Here is a 22788-nt window from a genome sequence, read left to right on the forward strand (position 1 = left end):
CCTCTCTCTCCACCAATCGCGTTATCACCAAACCCTCAATCTCCTCTCTCTCGACCAATCCCGTTATCTCCAAACCCTCAATCTCCTCTCTCCACCAATCACATTATCTCCAAACTCCTCAAACTCCTCTCTCTCCACCAATCCCGTTATCACCAAACCCTCAATCTCCTCTCTCTCCACCAATCCTGATATCTCCAAACTCCTCAATCTCCTCTCTCTCCACCAATCCCGTTATCATCAAACCCTCAATCTCCTCTCTCCACCAATCCCGTTATCACCAAACCCTCAATCTCCTCTCTCTCCACCAATCGCATTATCTCCAAACCCTCAATCTCCTCTCTCTCCACCAATCCCGTTATCATCAAACCCTCAATCTCCTCTCTCTCCACCAATCGCATTATCACCAAACCCTCAATCTCCTCTCTCTCCACCAATCCCGTTATCATCAAACCCTCAATCTCCTCTCTCTCCACCAATCGCATTATCTCCAAACTCCTCAATCTCCTCTCTCTCCACCAATCCCGTTATCATCAAACCCTCAATCTCCTTTCTCTCCACCAATCCCGTTATCTCAAAACTCCTCAATCTCCTCTCTCCACCAATCCTGTTATCACCAAACCCTCAATCTCCCCTCTCCACCAATCCTGTTATCACCAAACCCTCAATCTCCCCTCTCCACCAATCCCGTTATCATCAAACTCCTCAATCTCCTCTCTCCACCAATCCTGTTATCACCAAACCCTCAATCTCCTCTCTCCACCAATCCTGTTATCACCAAACCCTCAATCTCCTCTCTCTCCACCAATCCTGTTATCACCAAATCCTCAATCTCCTCTCTCCACCAATCCCGTTATCACCAAACCCTCAATCTCCTCTCTCTCCACCAATCCCGTTATCACCAAACCCTCAATCTCCCCTCTCCACCAATCCTGTTATCACCAAACCCTCAATCTCCCCTCTCCACCAATCCTGTTATCACCAAACCCTCAATCTCCCCTCTCCACCAATCCCGTTATCACCAAACCCTCAATCTCCCCTCTCCACCAATCCTGTTATCACCAAACCCTCAATCTCCCCTCTCCACCAATCCCGTTATCACCAAACCCTCAATCTCCCCTCTCCACCAATCCTGTTATCACCAAACCCTCAATCTCCTCTCTCCACCAATCCTGTTTTCACCAAACTCCTCAATCTCCCCTCTCCACCAATCCCGTTATCATCAAACTCCTCAATCTCCTCTCTCTCCACCAATCCCGTTATCACCAAACCCTCAATCTCCCCTCTCCACCAATCCTGTTATCACCAAACCCTCAATCTCCCCTCTCCACCAATCCTGTTATCACCAAACCCTCAATCTCCCCTCTCCACCAATCCTGTTATCACCAAACCCTCAATCTCCCCTCTCCACCAATCCCGTTATCACCAAACCCTCAATCTCCTCTCTCCACCAATCCTGTTATCACCAAACCCTCAATCTCCTCTCTCCACCAATCCTGTTATCTCCAAACCCTCAATCTCCTCTCTCTCCACCAATCCTGTTATCACCAAACCCTCAATCTCCTCTCTCCACCAATCCCGTTATCTCGAAACTCCTCAATCTCCTCTCTCCACCAATCCCGTTATCACCAAACCCTCAATCTCCTCTCTCCACCAATCCTGTTATCACCAATCCCTCAATCTCCTCTCTCCACCAATCCCGTTATCTCGAAACTCCTCAATCTCCTCTCTCCACCAATCCTGTTATCACCAAACCCTCAATCTCCTCCCTCTCCACCAATCCTGATATCACCAAACCCTCAATCTCCTCTCTCCACCAATCCTGTTATCACCAAACCCTCAATCTCCTCTCTCCACCAATCCTGTTATCACCAAACCCTCAATCTCCTCCCTCTCCACCAATCCCGTTATCACCAAACCCCCAATCTCCTCTCTCCACCAATCCTGTTATCACCAAACCCTCAATCTCCTCCCTCCACCAATCCTGTTATCACCAAACCCTCAATCTCCTCTCTCCACCAATCCTGATATCACCAAACCCTCAATCTCCTCTCTCCACCAATCCCGTTATCATCAAACCCTCAACCTCCCCTCTCCACCAATCCCGTTATCACCAAACCCTCAATCGCCTCTCTCTCCACCAATCCCGTTATCACCAAACCCTCAATCTCCTCTCTCCACCAATCCTGTTATCACCAAACCCTCAATCTCCTCCCTCTCCACCAATCCCGTTATCACCAAACCCTCAATCTCCTCTCTCCACCAATCCCGTTATCACCAAACCCTCAATCTCCTCCCTCTCCACCAATCCCGTTATCACCAAACCCTCAATCTCCTCTCTCTCCACCAATCCTGTTATCACCAAACCCTCAATCTCCTCCCTCTCCACCAATCCCATTCTCACCAAACCCTCAATCTCCTCCCTCTCCACCAATCCCGTTATCACCAAACCCTCAATCTCCTCTCTCTCCACCAATCCCGTTATCACCAAACCCTCAATCTCCTCTCTCCACCAATCCCGTTATCACCAAACCCTCAATCTCCTCCCTCTCCACCAATCCCGTTATCACCAAACCCTCAATCTCCTCTCTCTCCACCAATCCTGTGATCACCAAACTCCTCAATCTCCTCTCTCCACCAATCCCGTTATCACCAAACCCTCAATCTCCTCCCTCTCCACCAATCCCGTTATCACCAAACCCTCAATCTCCTCTCTCTCCACCAATCCCGTTATCACCAAACCCTCAATCTCCTCTCTCCACCAATCCCGTTATCACCAAACCCTCAATCTCCTCCCTCTCCACCAATCCCGTTATCACCAAACCCTCAATCTCCTCTCTCTCCACCAATCCTGTTATCACCAAACCCTCAATCTCCTCCCTCTCCACCAATCCCATTATCACCAAACCCTCAATCTCCTCTCTCTCCACCAATCCTGATATCACCAAACCCTCAATCTCCTCCCTCTCCACCAATCCCGTTATCACCAAACCCTCAATCTCCTCTCTCTCCACCAATCCTGTTATCACCAAACTCCTCAATCTCCTCTCTCCACCAATCCCGTTATCACCAAACCCTCAATCTCCTCTCTCTCCACCAATCCCATTATCACCAAACTCCTCAATCTCCTCTCTCCACCAATCCTGTTATCACCAAACCCTCAATCTCCTCTCTCCACCAATCCTGTTATCACCAAACCCTCAATCTCCTCTCTCTCCACCAATCCTGTTATCACCAAACCCTCAATCTCCTCTCTCCACCAATCCCGTTATCACCAAACCCTCAATCTCCTATCTCTCCACCAATCCTGTTATCACCAAACCCTCAATCTCCTCTCTCCACCAATCCCGTTATCACCAAACCCTCAATCTCCTCTCTCCACCAATCCTGATATCACCAAACCCTCAATCTCCTCTCTCTCCACCAATCCCGTTATCACCAAACCCTCAATCTCCTCTCTCCACCAATCCCGTAATCACCAAACCCTCAATCTCCTCCCTCCACCAATCCTTATATCACCAAACTCCTCAATCTCCTCTCTCTCCACCAATCCCGTTATCACCAAACCCTCAATCTCCTCTCTCCACCAATCCCGTTATCACCAAACCCTCAATCTCCTCTCTCTCCACCAATCCCGTAATCACCAAACCCTCAATCTCCTCCCTCCACCAATCCTTATATCACCAAACTCCTCAATCTCCTCTCTCTCCACCAATCCTGTTATCACCAAACCCTCAATCTCCTCTCTCCACCAATCCCGTAATCACCAAACCCTCAATCTCCTCCCTCCACCAATCCTTATATCACCAAACTCCTCAATCTCCTCTCTCTCCACCAATCCCGTTATCACCAAACCCTCAATCTCCTCTCTCCACCAATCCCGTTATCACCAAACTCCTCAATCTCCTCTCTCTCCACCAATCCCGTTATCACCAAACCCTCAATCTCCTCTCTCTCCACCAATCCCGTAATCACCAAACCCTCAATCTCCTCCCTCCACCAATCCTTATATCACCAAACTCCTCAATCTCCTCTCTCTCCACCAATCCCGTTATCACCAAACCCTCAATCTCCTCTCTCCACCAATCCCGTTATCACCAAACTCCTCAATCTCCTCTCTCTCCACCAATCCCGTTATCACCAAACCCTCAATCTCCTCTCTCTCCACCAATCCCGTTATCACCAAACCCTCAATCTCCTCTCTCCACCAATCCCGTTATCACCAAACCCTCAATCTCCTCTCTCCACCAATCCCGTTATCACCAAACTCCTCAATCTCCTCTCTCTCCACCAATCCCGTTATCACCAAACCCTCAATCTCCTCTCTCTCCACCAATCCCGTTATCACCAAACCCTCAATCTCCTCTCTCCACCAATCCCGTTATCACCAAACCCTCAATCTCCTCTCTCCACCAATCCTGATATCACCAAACCCTCAATCTCCTCCCTCTCCACCAATCCCGTTATCACCAAACCCTCAATCTCCTCTCTCCACCAATCCCGTTATCACCAAACCCTCAATCTCCTCTCTCCACCAATCCCGTTATCACCAAACCCTCAATCTCCTCTCTCCACCAATCCCGTTATCACCAAACCCTCAATCTCCTCTCTCCACCAATCCCGTTATCACCAAACCCACAATCTCCTCCCTCCACCAATCCTGTTATCACCAAACTCCTCAATCTCCTCTCTCTCCACCAATCCCGTTATCACCAAACCCTCAATCTCCTCTCTCTCCACCAATCCCGTTATCACCAAACCCTCAATCTCCTCTCTCCACCAATCCTTATATCACCAAACTCCTCAATCTCCTCTCTCCACCAATCCTGTTATCACCAAACCCTCAATCTCCTCTCTCTCCACCAATCCTGTTATCACCAAACTCCTCAATCTCCTCTCTCTCCACCAATCCTGTTATCACCAAACCCTCAATCTCCTCTCTCTCCACCAATCCTGTTATCACCAAACCCTCAATCTCCTCTCTCTCCACCAATCCCGTTATCACCAAACCCTCAATCTCCTCTCTCCACCAATCCCGTTATCACCAAACCCTCAATCTCCTCTCTCCACCAATCCTTATATCACCAAACTCCTCAATCTCCTCTCTCCACCAATCCTTATATCACCAAACTCCTTAATCTCCTCTCTCCACCAATCCTGTTATCACCAAACCCTCAATCTCCTCTCTCTCCACCAATCCCGTTATCACCAAACCCTCAATCTCCTCTCTCCACCAATCCTTATATCACCAAACTCCTCAATCTCCTCTCTCCACCAATCCTTATATCACCAAACTCCTCAATCTCCTCTCTCCACCAATCCTGTTATCACCAAACTCCTCAATCTCCTCTCTCTCCACCAATCCTGTTATCAAACCCCTCCATCTTCTCTCTCCACCAATCCCGTAATCACCAAACTCCTCAATCTCCACCCTCCACCAATCCGCCTTCTCCCCACACCCCTCAATCTCCTCTCCAATGGGCATTAGAGCAATTTTCTTTGTGCCCTATTTGTAATGAAATGACAAACTCATCTATACAAGACAGATTTACAGTTTTACTACATGCAATGAGCAGACAATTATTCCCTTTGTCCCATAAACCCTTCTCTGGTAACTTGTTCCACAGCTCAATTACCCTTCGGGTGAAAACATTCCTCCTGACTTCCCATGTTACTCCAGACTTGCTGATTCTGAAATTTTCTGGCCAGGGGATTTGAATCCCTTCACCATTGTGAACAGTTTGCCCTGAATAATCCCCTTCATAAATCTTGAAAACTTCACCGCAGTGAATTATGTGGTGATGTTGCCAAAGACTAGATCAAAGTACCTCATGATAAGATACATTTTCCTCGCTCACAGTACTGAGCAAGGAAATGGATTCTCCCTCTCCAGCAGCCTCACTATAACCCTTTACAAGTGTCCACTGACCTGTATTGTAAGTCGCATGGTCTTATGACTGTACCTGTAGCATCCCTCCCCCATTGAAGAGAAACAATTTCCCCTGTTGGTTAACCTGCGAGGGTCTTTTGAAGGAGAACCACAATCACGAAACGTGTTTGGTGAAACCTTACCTCATGAACTCACGAGGTGCTGTCAGAAATTACACGGAAACATGTCATCATCTCATTGGCATGTGGTTTCTTGCTGACGTTAATAAATTGAGGCTCTTCTCCCTTCCCAAATCAATGCAGCTTCGACACATTTGCATTAACTTGGAGCCCCTTTAGAAGCCTTCTATATTTCTCCTCAGCCTGATAAACGCTTGAGAGTCGAGGCTGCCACTTCCAGTAAGTGGCTGATGACACATGGCACCACTTATGGAGGGAGGGGGGAGGGGGCCTTGGATACCATTTTTGATCTCAGTATCCTCCAAGTGTTGGGTTGCCAACTCTGGTGGGACATATTCCTGGAGGTTTCATCACATAACCTACCGCCTCCAACTGCCCCGCCCCTACGCTCCCGCCATTGGTCACCCGACATGTCCATCATCACGACACATCAGCTTTACCGTGCCAATTGGAGAGCGAACCGATCGCTACCCGATTGGACGAATAATAACTGTCAGTCAAACAATCTTTGATCCCCAACTCTGATTTTTCTCCTGGATTGTTTGCAGCAGTGTCTGGGAGATTAATCTTTAATTCCTGGAGACTTCAGGACAATCCGGGAGGGATGGCAACTTTACCCATGTGCCCAGCGACAGCAGCAACAGCTTGCATTTATGTGGCACATTTAACATAGCAAAACACCCCAAGAAGTCCCAGGTCTTAAAGGAAGAGTTTGATGGTGTCAGATCCAGCATCTTGAAGAGGATCTCAACAACCAGCTCATCACTGGATCAATCACGACACAGCACTGGTGAACAGTTATTGCATTGATAATCGCTCAGTGCAGGAATGGAAACAGGAAAGGAAAACACAAAGGTAAATGCTAAGATTTCACGGGCGGCCTCGCAGGCAGTCAACACGTTCTTTGCATGAAAACCAATAGACCGAAAATCGTAGGTGCTTTCCAACATGTACTGGCTGTGTGTGAGGCATTGGTGGGATGACACACAACATGCCCCATGAGTTCAGGATTCACACTTCATAAATATCACCAATAAGCTCTCAGTGTCTCCACTGTGGAGCAGTGCAGCAAGACTCCAGGATCAATCCTTCACCTGTGCTGAGTGAAGTCAACTCAACCACCCCAGCCTGAGGAAGGGGCTCAGACCTGAAACAACGACTGACAAACTCCAGCTTCTCCACAGGTGCTGCCTGACCAGCGGAGCTGTTTTCAATCGGCCAGAATTTGGGGCTTAAGAGTTGGTTCCAGTGATCCTGAGACAGGACGAGGATATCAGTAATACAGTGTCAGTTATTGTAACATAACATGTCCCGAACATACTGTATATCAGTAATACTGTGTCAGTTATTGTAACAAAACACATCTCTAATATACTGTATATCAGTAATACGGGGTCAGTTATTGTAACATAACCCGTCCATAATCTACTGTACATTAGTAATACTAAGGTTACAGGAGGAGCGGCAAGTCTTTATTTGAATATATTGCATAAGTTCAGGAGGCATTAGGGTGAATAGGGAACGCCAGACTCCAGAGAATCCACAGCCCCTGACAGTCGGACACCCACCAGAGTGCCTCGGTCACCTCACTACCGACTACCTGGACAGCACTGCCTACAGCTCTTGAGAGAGATCGGCCCTGAGCTCTGCCATCTTTTTTTAAAATTCGTTCATGGGATGTGGGCGTCGCTGGCGAGGCCGGCATTTATTGCCCATCCCGAATCACCCTTGAGAAGGTGGTGGTGAGCCGCCTTCTTGAACCGCTGCAGTCCGTGTGGTGAAGGTTCTCCCACAGTGCTGTTAGGAAGGGAGTTCCAGGATTTTGACCCAGCGACGATGAAGGAACGGCCGATATATTTCCAAGTCGGGATGGTGTGTGACTTGGAGGGGAACGTGCAGGTGGTGGTGTTCCCATGTGCCTGCTGCTCTTGTCCTTCTAGGTGGTAGAGGTCGCGGGTTTGGGAGGTGCTGTCGAAGAAGCCTTGGCGAGTTGCTGCAGTGCATCCTGTGGATGGTACATACTGCAGCCACGGTGCGCCGGTGGTGAAGGGAGTGAATGTTTAGGGTGGTGGATGGGATGCCAATCAAGCGGGCTGCTTTGTCCTGGATGGTGTCAAGCTTCTTGAGTGTTGTTGGAGCTGCAGGCAAGTGGAGAGTATTCCATCACACTCCTGACTTGTGCCTTGTGGATGGTGGAAAGGCTTTGGGGAGTCAGGAGGTGAGTCACTCGCCGCAGAACACCCAGCCTCTGACCTGCTCTCGTAGCCACAGTATTTATATGGCTGGTCCAGTTAAGTTTCTGGTCAATGGTGACCCCCAGGATGTTGATGGTGGGGGATTCGGCGATGGTAATGCCGTTGAATGTCAAGGGGAGGTGGTTAGACGCTCTCTTGTTGGAGATGGTCATTGCCTGGCACTTGTCTGGCGCGAATGTTACTTGCCACTTCTCAGCCCAAGCCTGGATGTTGTCCAGGTCATGCTGCATGCGAGCTCGGACTGCTTCATTATTTGAGGGGTTGCGAATGGAACTGAACACTGTGCAGTCATCAGCGAACATCCCCATTTCTGACCTTATGATGGAGGGAAGGTCATTGATGAAGCAGCTGAAGATGGTTGGGCCTAGGACACTGCCCTGAGGGACTCCTGCAGCAATGCCCTGGGGCTGAGATGATTGGCCTCCAACAACCACTACCATCTTCCTTTGTGCTAGGTATGACTCCAGCCACTGGAGAGTTTTCCCCCTGATTCCCATTGACTTCAATTTTACTAGGGCTCCTTGGTGCCACACTCGGTCAAATGCTGCCTTGATGTCAAGGGCAGTCACTCTCACCTCACCTCTGGAATTCAGCTCTTATGTCCATGTTTGGACCAAGGCTGTAATGAGGTCTGGAGCCGAGTGGTCCTGGCAGGACGCAAACTGAGCATCGGTGAGCAGATTATTGGTGAGTAAGTGCCACTTGATAGCACTGTCGACGACACCTTCCATCACTTTGCTGATGATCAAGAGTAGACTGATGGGGTGGTAATTGGCTGGATTGGATTTGTCCTGCTTTTTGTGGACAGGACATACCTGGGCAATTTTCCACATTGTCGGGTAGATGCCAGTGTTGCAGCTGTACTGGAACAGCTTGGCTAGAGGCGCAGCTAGTTCTGGAGCACAAGTCTTCAGCACTACAGCCGGGATGTTGTCGGGGCCCATAGTCTTTGCTGTATCCAGTGCACTCAGCCATTTCTTGATATCACATGGAGTGAATCGAATTGGCCGAAGACTGGCTTCTGTGATGGTGGGGATATCGGGAGGAGGCTGAGATGAATCATTCACTCGGGACTTCTGGCTGAAGATGGTTGCAAACGCTTCAGCCTTCTCTTTTGCACTCACGTGCTGGACTCCGCCATCATTGAGGATGGGGATGTTTGCAGAGCCTCCTCCTCCCGTTAATTGTTTAATTGTCCACCACCATTCACGACTGGATGTGGCAAGACTGCAGAGTTTTGATCTGATCCGTTGGTTGTGGAATCGCTTAGCTCTGTCTATAGCATGTTGCTTCCGCTGTTTAGCATGCATGTAGTCCTGTGTTGTAGCTTCACCAGGTTGGTACCTCATTTTTAGGTACGTCTGGTGCTGCTCCTGGCATGCTCTTCTACAATCCTCATTGAACCAGGGTTGATCCCCTGGCTTGTTGGTAATGGTAGAGTGAGGAATATGCAAGGCCATCAGGTTACAGATTGTGCTGGAATACAATTCTGCTGCTGCTGATAGCCCACAGCGCCTCATGGAGGGGATGCCCAGTTTTGAGCTGCTAGATCTGTTCTGAATCTATCCCATTTAGCACGGTGGTAGTGCCACTCAACACATTGGATGGTGTCCTCAGTGCGAAGACGGGACTTCATCTCCACGAGGACTGTGCGGTGGTCACTCCTACCAATACTGTCATGGACAGATGCATTTGCGACAGGTAGATTGGTGAGGATGAGATCAAGTAAGTTTTTCCCTCGTGTTGGTTCGCTCACCACCTGCCGCAGGCCCAGTCTAGCAGCTATGTCCTTCAGGGCTCGGTCAGTAGTGGTGCTACCGAGCCACTCTTGGTGATGGACTTTGAAGTCCCCCACCCAGAGTATATTCTGTGCCCTTGCTGCCCTCAGTTCTTCCTCCAAGTGGTGTTCAACATGGAGGAGGACTGATTCATCAGCTGAGGGAGGGCGGTAGGTGGTAATCAGCAGGAGGTTTCCTTGCCCATGTTTGACCTGATGCCATGAGATTTCATGGGGTCCAGAATCAATGTTGAGGACTCCCAGGGCCACTCCCTCCTGACTGTATATCACTGTGTACCGCCACTTCTGGTCGGTCTGTCCTGCCGGTGGGACAGGACATACCCAGGGATGGTGATGGAAGAGTCTGGGACGTTGGCTGAAAGATATGTCCATCACCAAGAGTGGCTCGGTACCACCACTACTGACTGAGCTGGCGGAGTCCTGAAGGACATAGCTGCCAGACTGGGCCTGTGGCAGGTGGTGAGCGAACCAACATGAGGGTATTGCTTGACTAGTCTGTGCAGGGTCGACTGGGCTTGGTTTGCCTTTGTCGTGTCCCATGCCTCGTGGTCTGATGCCAGGTGGTCCGTCCGGTTTATATTCTTATTTTGACTTCTTTTAGCGAGATTTTACAACTGAGTGGCTTGCTAGGCTATTTCAGAATCAACCACATTGCTGTGGGGCTGGAGTCACATATAGGCCAGACCGGGTAAGGACGGCAGGTTTCCTTCCCTAAAGGACATTAGTGAACCAGATGGGTTTTTACGACAATCCGGTAGTTTCACCATTACTGGTGCTGGTATTTAAATTCCAGATTTTTTATTTAATTAATTGAATTTAAATTCCCCAGCTGCCATGGCGGGATTTGAACTCATAAACTCCAGATCATTAGTCCAGTAACATAACCACTATGCTACCGTACCTCTATGCATCCCGAGTCAGGCCACAGTCCCCTGCGGGTCCAGCACTACCCGTGACAGTAATGATAGCTCTGAATTTTAATGCTTCAGGGTTTCACAGGCTGCCAGGGGGAACCTGGTTGGAGTGACCCACTCCTGCAGCAGCGATGATTCCACAATCACACTGTCACTGGGCTTTAACCGCAGACCACCCCGGCAGCAAGGCTTCTTCACAATTGCTAACTTAGGCTGCAGAGCTGTGGCTACTGGGCTCCAACCCAATCTCCGGAAATCGAAAAAGATATCACTCAATGAGCCGCTCGTGTGTGGTGTTAATCTCATACACAACCTATACACGAGACACAGTCCATATATACAGCTCATACACAATCTATACACGAGACACAGTCCATATATACAGCTCATACACAACCTATACACGAGACACAGTCCATATATACAGCTCATACACAATCTATACACGAGACACAGTCTATATATCCAGCTCATACACAACCTATACACGAGACACAGTCCATATGTCCAGCTCATACACAACCTATACACGAGACACAGTCCATATGTCCAGCTCATACACAACCTATACACGAGACACAGTCTATATATCCAGCTCATACACAATCTATACCCGAGACACAGTCTATATATCCAGTTCATACACAATCTATACTCAAGAAACAGTTGGAATATCCAGTTCATACACAATCTATACCCGAGACGCAGTCTATATATCCAGTTCATACACAATCTATACCCGAGACGCAGTCTATATATCCAGTTCATACACAATCTATACTCAAGAAACAGTTGGAATATCCAGTTCATACACAATCTATACCCGAGACGCAGTCTATATATCCAGTTCATACACAATCTATACCCGAGACGCAGTCTATATATCCAGTTCATACACAATCTATACTCAAGAAACAGTTGGAATATCCAGTTCATACACAATCTATACCCGAGACGCAGTCTATATATCCAGTTCATACACAATCTATACTCAAGAAACAGTTGGAATATCCAGTTCATACACAATCTATACCTGAGATGCAGTCTATATATCCAGTTCATACACAATCTATACCTGAGACGCAGTCTATATATCCAGTTCATACACAATCTATACCCGAGACGCAGTCTATATATCCAGTTCATACACAACCTATACCGGAGACACAGTCTATATATCCAGTTCATACACAATCTATACCCGAGACGCAGTCTATATATCCAGTTCATACACAACCTATACACGAGACACAGTCCATATGTCCAGCTCATACACAACCTATACACGAGACACAGTCCATATGTCCAGTTCATACACAACCTATACACGAGACACAGTCTATATATCCAGCTCATACACAATCTATACCTGCGACACAGCCCATATATCCAGCTCATACACAATCCATACCCGAGACGCAGTCTATATATCCAGCTCATACACAATCTATACCCGAGACACAGTCTATATATCCAGCTCATACACAATCTATACTCAAGAAACAGTTGGAATATCCAGTTCATACACAATCTATACCCGAGACGCAGTCTATATATCCAGTTCATACACAATCTATACCCGAGACACAGTCTATATATCCAGTTCATACACAATCTATACACGAGACACAGTCTATATATCCAGTTCATACACAACCTATACCCGAGACACAGTCTATATATCCAGCTCATACACAACCTATAGCTGAGACACAGTCTATATATCCTGTTCATACACAATCTATACACGAGACACAGTCTATATATCCAGTTCATACACAATCTATACCTGAGACACAGTCTATATATCCTGTTCATACACAATGTATACCTGAGACACAGTCTATATATCCGGTTCATACACAATCTATACCTGAGACACAGTCTATATATCCAGCTCATACACAATGTATACCTGAGACACAGTCCATATATCCAGCTCATACACAATCTATACCTGAGACATGGTCTATATATCCAGTTCATACACAACCTATACAGGAGATACAGTCTATATATCCAGTTCAGACGCAATGTATACCTGAGACACAGTCTATATATCCAGTTCATACACAATCTATACCCGAGACACAGTCTATATATCCAGTTCATACACAATCTATACCCGAGACTCAGTCTATATATCCGGTTCATACACAACCTATACCGGAGACACAGTCTATATATCCAGCTCATACACAATCTATACCCGAGACACAGTCTATATATCCAGTTCATACACAATCTATACCCGAGACACAGTCTATATATCCAGTTCATACACAATCTATACCCGATACACAGTCTATATATCCGGTTCATACACAACCTATACCCGAGACACAGTCTATATATCCAGCTCATACACAATCTATACACGAGACACAGTCTATATATCCAGTTCATACACAATCTATACCCGAGACACAGTCTATATATCCAGCTCATACACAACCTATACAGGAGATACAGTCTATATATCCAGTTCAGACGCAATGTATACCTGAGACACAGTCTATATATCCAGTTCATACACAATCTATACCCGAGACACAGTCTATATATCCAGTTCATACACAATCTATACCCGAGACTCAGTCTATATATCCGGTTCATACACAACCTATACCGGAGACACAGTCTATATATCCAGCTCATACACAATCTATACCCGAGACACAGTCTATATATCCAGTTCATACACAATCTATACCCGATACACAGTCTATATATCCGGTTCATACACAACCTATACCCGAGACACAGTCTATATATCCAGCTCATACACAATCTATACACGAGACACAGTCTATATATCCAGTTCATACACAATCTATACCCGAGACACAGTCTATATATCCAGCTCATACACAACCTATACAGGAGATACAGTCTATATATCCAGTTCAGACGCAATGTATACCTGAGACACAGTCTATATATCCAGTTCATACACAATCTATACCCGAGACACAGTCTATATATCCAGTTCATACACAATCTATACCCGAGACTCAGTCTATATATCCGGTTCATACACAACCTATACCGGAGACACAGTCTATATATCCAGTTCATACACAATCTATACCCGAGACACAGTCTATATATCCAGTTCATACACAATCTATACCCGATACACAGTCTATATATCCGGTTCATACACAACCTATACCCGAGACACAGTCTATATATGCTGCCTATACAGTAAATTACTTGAGACCACTGTGGATATACATGGAACTTATATACTATGTGTACCTGAGACACAGTATATATATATATATATAGAAAGGTTTTACACCACCTCTACCTGAGGCACAGCATATATGTGCAGCCTGTAAAGTACCTTTAGGTGAGACACAGCTTATACACTGCCCTCTATACAAGGCACAGAGAATATATACGCAACCTATGGACCACATTACCCAGCGTGCTAATTGTCACGCAGATATAGTGGATGTGGTATTTAGAAATGTGTTCTCTTTGAATGTATTCTGGGGTCGCCATTAGAACAATTTATTTCTGTTGCCCAGGAATTCTCTCAGTGCCACAAGAGGACGTGATCACAACACAGGTTTGATACAATCACCCGTCACTTTAAATCGCAGTTTCATCCTGTGCAGATGCTGTGCTCTTATCTGTATCTCACTGTATCTACTGTCTTCGAAACATCACAGTCTCATCTCATTAAAAATCTCCACGCGTATTAGGTGTCATTCATCAAAGAACTGAACAAACAGAATTGTCCCTTAAGGACATTGGGGTCCAATTATTTCCCACCCAGCTGTTTATTTTGTATGTGTTTTCTTTTTCAGTGAAATTTGTCCCAGTGAATGAAAGAAAAAGAGAGACAGGAAGGGTAGAAGGTATTTTGAAAAAGGAAACAAAGATTGTGAGGCGCAACCAAATTTTATTAAAAAGATATAGTCACTGGATCCCACAGAAAATAATTGGATTTTGTGCTGGTTAACGATGAAATGGAATGTCATTCAACCTGCAGATTCAGGTACAAGTCATCTTAGAGTCGAGGCAAATTAGGTGGGACAAAATTATCAGCTGGAGAGACAGGGGACAGGGAGAGAAATAATACATAGCACAGCGGGAAAAAGAAAGACACACACACACACACACACACACGAGAAAGAAAAAAATAAGAGAGAACGAGACACAGTGTGGGGCAGAGAAAGAGAAACAGGGATAGAAAGGGAAAACCAAATCGAGGGAAAGAATGATAGGAAGTGCGTGAGAAAAGGAGAGAGAGAAAGAAAGAGAGAGAGATAGAGGGAAAGAAACAGAGAATGAGAGAACCAGGAGAGTGAACACCATTGACTGTCACAGACTCCGAAACTGCATCCATCTCCAATTATCTCTTTTTGTCACTTCCAATCGAGAGGGGGGGGGGGGGGAGAGGAAGCTGATGACGGCCCCCTCATCGACTGCCCCTCCGCCACCTCCCAGCCAGGAGACGACGGGTTGAGCTCTCTCCCACATCCGGCTCTCTCTCCCCCACCCACCTTTCCCCCCACGGCTCCTCTCAAACCATCTGAAATCATCGCCGCTGATTTCTGCTCAATTTCCCACTGATGAAATGAACCAGCCAGAGATCTTTTTGAGTACTTGGAGCTGATTATGAAGGAAGGTAATCACTAGGAGAGATGACCTCAGTGGCACGTACACAACATATATATAACATGCAATGGGCTGGCAACGAGTAGGTAGGGGTTCTCAAACAGATGGGGGGGGGGTGCGCAGGGTGGTGAGGAGCTTATAGTCCACCCCCTCCCTCCCCGCCTCATGTAAAGGTCCTCTATGTAAAAGGACTTCAGCCATGGCTCAGTGGATAACACTCTCGCCTCTGAGTCAGAGACTTGAACACAGAATCTAGGCTGACGCTCCCAGTGCAATGCTGAGGGAGTGCTGCACTGTCGGAGGTACCGTCTTTTGGATGAGACATTAAACCAAAGCTCCGTCTGCCCTCTCAGGTGGAAGTAAGGTCTCTGGGCACTATTCGAAAAAGAGCAGGGGAGTTACATTGAAACTACAGCTAGAAACAGGCCATTTGGCCCAACTGGTCTAAGCCGGTGTTTATGCTCCACTCGAGGCTCCTCCCTCCCTACTTCATCTTACCCTATCAACATATCCTTCTATTCCTTTCTCCCTCATGTGTTTATCCAGCTTCCCCTTAAATGCATCAATGCTATTTGCTTCAACTACTCCTTGTGGTGACGAGTTCCATATTCTCACCACTCTCTGGGTAAAGAAGTTTCTCCTGAATTCCCTATTGGATTTATTAGCGACTTTTTGATATTGATGACCTCTAGTTCTGGTCTCCCCCACAAGTGGAAACATTTTCTCTACGTCTACCCTTTCAAATCCTATCATTATCTTAAAAACCTCTATCAGGTCACCCCTTAGTCTTCTCTTTTCTAGAGAAAAGAGCCTCAGCCTGTTCAGCTTTTCCTGATAAGTAAACCCTCTCAGTTCTGCTATCATCCTTGTGAATCTTTTTTTGCATCCTCTCCCATGACTCTATATCCTTTTTATAATATGGAGGCCAGGACTGTGCACAATACTCCACTGTGGTCTGACCAAGGTTTGATACAAGTTTAACATAACTTCTCTGCTTTTCAATTCTATCCCTCTAGAAATGAACCCCAGTGCTTGGTTTGCTTTTTATAATGGCCTTATTAACCTGCGTCGCTACTTTTAGTGATTTGTGTATCTGTATCCCCAGATCCCTTTGCTCCTCTATCCCATTGAGACTATTATCCAAGCAGTATGTGGCCTTCTTATTCTTCCTACCAAATTGCACCACTTTACACTTATCTATATTAAAATTAATTTGCAAATTATACGCCCATTCTGCAAGTTTATTAATTTCCTCTTGCATTTTGACACATTCTTCCTTTGTATTTACAATACTTTGGTGTCATCGCAAATTTTGAAATTCGATTCCCGAGTCCAAATCGTTGATGTAAATTGTGAACAGTGGTCCCAGCACCGATCCCTGTGGAACACCACTTCCCACCTTTTGCCAGTCTGAGTGGCTATCCATAACCCCTACTCTCTCTTTTCTGTTTTGTAACCAGCTTCCTATCCATTCTGCTACCTGTCCCCTCGCTCCACATGCTTTGTCTTTAATCATGAGTCGACAATTATCCAAGGCCTTTTGAAAATGAGTCTCCCCGGTTCTCCCCTGTATCGTGGCCAACATTTATTCCTTATCACTAAAAACAGACTATCTCATTTGCTGTTTGTGGGACCTTGCTGTGCCCAAATTGGCTGCCGCATTTCCCTACAACAGTGACTACACTTCAAAATTGGTTGAAAAGTGTTTTGGGACGTCCTGAGGTTGTGAAAGACGCTATAGAAATACAGGTTCTTTCTTTCTTTCTCCATAGATGTTCAAAGGGAAGCAACAACTATTGTACAATCGCTGGAAACTTCGAAATGATGCCCAATCTTGTTCGAACTGATTCCGGAGTGTGGAAGGAAATATACAGTGTGTTGCAAGGAAAATACAGGCGAACATAATAACACTGACAACACGACGCGCTGTCAAAAGCATCTCATAGAGTACAGTATCACTGAAGTGCAGCGACTGTTTTTGTAGCAGCCATTTTTGCGCACAGCAAGCTTCCACTAAACAGCAAACATAGATGCGTTGAAGGGGAAGCTAGATAAGTACATGAGGGAGAAAGGAATAGAAGGACATAGACAGTTAATAGGGTTAGATGAAATAAGGTGGAAGGAGGTTCATGTGGAGCATCAACACCAGCATAGGCCAGATGGGTCGAATGGCCCGTTTCTGTGCTGTACATTTGATGTGATTCTATGTAACTGAGATGAATGGCTGGTTAATGGGTTTTCGGTGGAGTTGGTTGAGGGAGGAATGCTGGCCAGGACTCCGGGAGAACTCCCCTTGCTCTTCTCCACATGATGCCAAGGAGTCCTTAACATCCACCTGTACAGGCAAGTGGGGGCCTCGGTTCAAAGTCCCAGCTGACGCTTTTAAACTTGCGGTGAGTTTAAAGGGGTGACAGAGAGCTGCCGAGCTGTCTGCCTGGAAAGGGCTATAATTAGAAGGGCAAAGTTCATTTATTTATAGGCACTTGTATTAAAAATTAAACATCTGATTCAAACCAAAGCAGCAACAAGATACAGGTAGAAAGGTACAAGTGGTCTGGAGGCTAGGGCCTAGTCAGTGATGTTGTTTGACAGAAGCAGTTTTTGAAATTGGACTGCTCCTTTGTTATATTGTCCGGCAATCCATGGTACACAAGCAGCCAAACCAATATGGCTTTCTTCCATCTAATTTTCTCCCTTCCTGACTCCTCCCCACCCTCCCCCCCCCCCAACTCCGAGGCACCGACTCCTCGTGTTGGGCTATGGTTCCACAGGCACCAGCAACCCTCCCCTCGCCCGTTCTTTGCGCGGGAGCCTGTGCGTTTGTCGGCTATTCGATCATGAGGAGCGGCTCTTGTCATCCATCGCTCAACGTCCGAGTTCTGGTGCTTTTGCAGCAAAGTAGGGGGAGTGGGTCGGGGCGGGGCGGGGAGGGTCCTTGGACAGAGATCACAAGCGTACAGTGGGAGAGAAGCGGGCCATTCGGCCCCTCGAGTGAGAACTTGGCTGATTGTACTCCTCCGTAACTCAGAGACACTGATGCCGACTGTAGCACTCAAACTGCTGCTAAAATCCAGCACCGATTGGGGGCATCTGACAGCGCACTGCCTTTACCAACACAACCACCGGGGGTGCACTGTTCCTGTTTTCTTTTCCAAATTTGACAGCCAAATTTTTCCAGGACATTACATCCCATCCCTCCTGCAGTGCTTTTAATTGTATAAAGCACTGAGCCTTATCCAGCACTCGATCTTATCTAATAAGGCAGTGCCACTAAATGCTCCACTATAAACGACCCATTCCAGTCTGCTAAATAATAATAATAATCACTGTCACAAAGAGCAAACCAGCCTGTGAACACGTTCAGATGAAATAACATCACTCACAAAGGTCCTTCCTTCATCAAGGAGCAGGGCCACTCGTTTACATAGGAAATATTTGATATAGTGCAGCGTGATCTCCCAAACAAATACTGTTGAGAATCGCAGCATCCCCATGTGATAAATGTGACTTTATTCGGTACACAGTAAATCAAGGCCTCTGATATAAGATAACAAGCAACCAAAAAAAAAACACTGGCCATACTAGAAAGCTGACATTTAAAAATCACAGAGAGTGTCTGAAATACAGAGTGGGTCTGTCAGCACCTGAGAAGAGGACAGACAGGTTAATGTTTTAAGTGAGGACCCTTTGTACCAACTCAAGACACAATTGCTCTCTGTCCTCTTCTCCAATGCTGACGAACCTGCTCTGTTTTGATGTTTTGATCTCTGAGCTGCATGAAATGATATTATTGAAGGACCCCCCCCCCCCCACACCCCCCAGGGCCCTTGGGGTTCAGGCGGCAAGGGGTTCAGAGATGTCTTAAGGTGCAAGATCAAAGCTTCTGAGCAGTTTGTCAGCCTGCGGAATTCAGAGACGATCGCTACCTCGGCTCCCCTCTCACTAAGTATAGATACGTCTACGATAAATAGGTAGATAGATTTTACAAAAAATCTTCCTGTGCAGCTTTCCCATCAACATGTTCAGATAACCACACCGAATGAAATAGGAATATTGGACTGATAACACGCATTTCAGGATCTTTCAGTGATATTAGAAATCGATCATTCTCCATAGATTATTTCATATGATATAACATATATATCATGATATAGATGTACACACATCATGTACATCATATGATATACATATACACACATCATGTGCATCATAAGATAGACATGTACACACATCATGTGCATCATATGATAGACATGTACACACATCATGTGCATCATATGATAGACATGTACACACATCATGTGCATCATATGATAGACATGTACACACATCATGTGCATCATATGATAGACATGTACACACATCATGTGCATCATATGATAGACATGTACACACATCATGTGCATCATATGATAGACATGTACACACATCATGTGCATCATATGATAGACATGTACACACATCATGTGCATCATATGATAGACATGTACACACATCATGTGCATCATATGATAGACATGTACACACATCATGTGCATCATATGATAGACATGTACACACATCATGTGCATCATATGATAGACATGTACACACATCATGTGCATCATATGATAGACATGTACACACATCATGTGCATCATATGATAGACATGTACACACATAATGTGCATCATATGATAGACATGTACACACATAATGTGCATCATATGATAGACATATATACATATATACACATCATGTATATCACATTATATACTTTTGTGCACAGCACATATATCATATGATATTCATATGAGCACAGCACATATATTGTATTATATACATATATACATGCATCACGTCTATCATGATATACATAAACACATTACATATATCATACAATATACATATACACACAGCACATAGATCATATGATATACATATATACAAATCACATATATGATATATAGACAGCACATAGATCATATGATACACACATCAAATCTATCACATGATATACATATATACACAGCACATATATACATGTATGCACTGGACGTACATATATGGTACACATAACATATATGTCGTACGATATACATATATCATATGTATCTGTTTATGTATATATCGCAACAACAAAAATTACACCATGTTTTCTGGAAGCAAGCAGTGGATGGCATTGCCTTCTCTCCCTCCCCCAGCACTGTCTGCCAACATTTAGACTAGCTTTTCACTCTGCCCGGTCCCCTCTTCTGCCGATGTGAATCCCTACCTCTAAAAACACAGCATTCAAAAATAATCTCCTCAGACCAGCGTTCAAATCCATCTTTTGAAAACCAGCAAAGAAAAAAAAAACACATCCTCTTCATTATTTTAAAACAATGACACAAATCGAGAGGAACTGGCCCTTTCCCCCTTTAACCGGTTAGATTCCGTGAAATTAACCAGAGGTCAGTTACACACCCAAACAACCGGTAACTCACACTTAGCGACCAGGGCAAACGCGAATGAACAATAAAAACAAGACTAATTGTTAAACAGTGCAGCAATTGGAACTTTTTTAACCCTTGAAAGTTTATGTATACATTAATTCCACATGACGTGCTTTCCGAAAAGTTCTCTTTAAAACAAAAAATAAAACAGCCTGATGTCTGACAGTTGTGGGTGTGATCACCAGCAGTTCGTCCCCCGACTCCCCTTCCCCATCCTCCCCAATCCCCCCACACACACACACCCACCCCAAACCCCTGGTCTTCCGACCAACAACTTTTTTCCTCTTTATCACATTCAGCCTTCGGTGTAGAGACTGAGCCCTGGAACTGGCTGCAATAAGACACGAAAGTGTGCATGGATCGCGTGTAGATCACCGTGTGACCTACATACCCCGGGCTCCTTACACATTGCAGACAAATAAAACAAACTGCCAGAGAACAACTCCGGGAGTAGAGATGTCAAAAACCAAACAAACAAAAAAACAGTTCCCTGACCTGTTTTCTCTTTAATCTCACAAAGCACGTTGAAGAGAGCCGGCTTCATCCTGTGGCAATTCAAAGCGTGTTTCCTGCAATACAAATTGATAATAATCATTTACTGCCTCGTATATATTTAAATCTGAGTTTGTTTTAAGAGTGGATTGATGGAGCTGTACTCTTATCACATATTGTTAGACTATGACAGTGAATATATGTAACACACACACACACACACACACAAATCTGCTTTCTCCCTCTCTCCCTTAACTCACCGTGCCTGCGCCTCATCCAGGCTTTGGTCTGTGATGGTCATTATCTGCTGTAAGATGTCTCCAATGTCCTGTTTCCTGCCCTCGGCCTCTCCCCCGCTGTCCTGCATGTGCTGGGGCAGCCCCGGGATGCTGACCCCGGCGTGGGGATGACGGAGCCTGGACTGGTCTTCCATCTCGAACCTCTTGCTCGGTCTCTCTCTGTACCCGCCAAGAAATAAGCCTCCTTCGGACAGAACGGACACGACGGAGCCAGGTAGAGCCAGCGCGGAGGATCAAAGACCCCCCCTCCGCCTACTTAACCTTTGCAGGAGGAGGCACTGATGGGGGGGGGAGATAACTAGGCTGGGAGAAAGGGGCTCGATCCCCCTAAAACCTTTGCTCCCAGTCCTATCCTTCCTTCGCTCTCCCTCTCCCTCTCTGTGTATGTGTTGTGTGTGTGTCGCTCTCTTGTTCTCTGCTCCAATGCAAGCTCAGAAAGAAGCTCCCCCCTTTTTGGTTGCTATATAATGAAAGGTTTTGCTTTTAAAATGCAAAGTCACATGAAAGAGAGAGAGAGAGAGAAAAAAAAATACCCCAGAGCTGCAGAAACCAGTCCAAGAGCAGCAGAGAAAGAGAAAGAGAGAGGATTAAGCAAACAGTTGCACAGAAGTAACTGTGCCTGTGTGTGTGTGTTTGAGGCTGGGGAGGTGGAGATCACAGGCTTGCAGTACTGGGAAGGTGCTAGTTGTAGTGGCGGCGGCGGCTGCCTTCTCTCTGCCAGCCCCTCTCCTGGCTCCAGCTGCTCGCCCCTTTCTTGCTGGTGCTTTGCCTTTGTTTTTTTTTTGGTGCTGGCTTTGAAACTGACAGCAGCCCTGGCTCCTCCCCCCTCCTCTCTCTCTCTCTCTCTCTTTACCCTCT

The 22788-nt window shown here is 46.0% G+C and overlaps 1 protein-coding gene across 1 annotated transcript in view; it reads right to left on the reverse strand.

Annotated features, from left to right (window-relative positions):
• Positions 1 to 22342, reverse strand: part of LOC137325560 (pre-B-cell leukemia transcription factor 1-like) — a 678362-nt gene extending 656020 nt beyond the window's left edge. Inside the window, exons 1-2 of the mRNA XM_067990804.1 lie at positions 21892 to 22342; positions 21635 to 21708 (exon numbers count right to left, since the gene is read on the reverse strand). Coding sequence (XP_067846905.1) covers positions 21635 to 21708; positions 21892 to 22064 — 247 coding nt within the window. The 5' untranslated portion in view covers positions 22065 to 22342. The remainder of the gene's footprint in view (positions 1 to 21634; positions 21709 to 21891) is intronic.
• Positions 22343 to 22788: the final 446 nt, after the last annotated feature.

This window comes from Heptranchias perlo, chromosome 9, assembly GCF_035084215.1.
Source record: "Heptranchias perlo isolate sHepPer1 chromosome 9, sHepPer1.hap1, whole genome shotgun sequence".
NCBI classification, from domain to species: Eukaryota; Metazoa; Chordata; class Chondrichthyes; order Hexanchiformes; family Hexanchidae; genus Heptranchias; species Heptranchias perlo.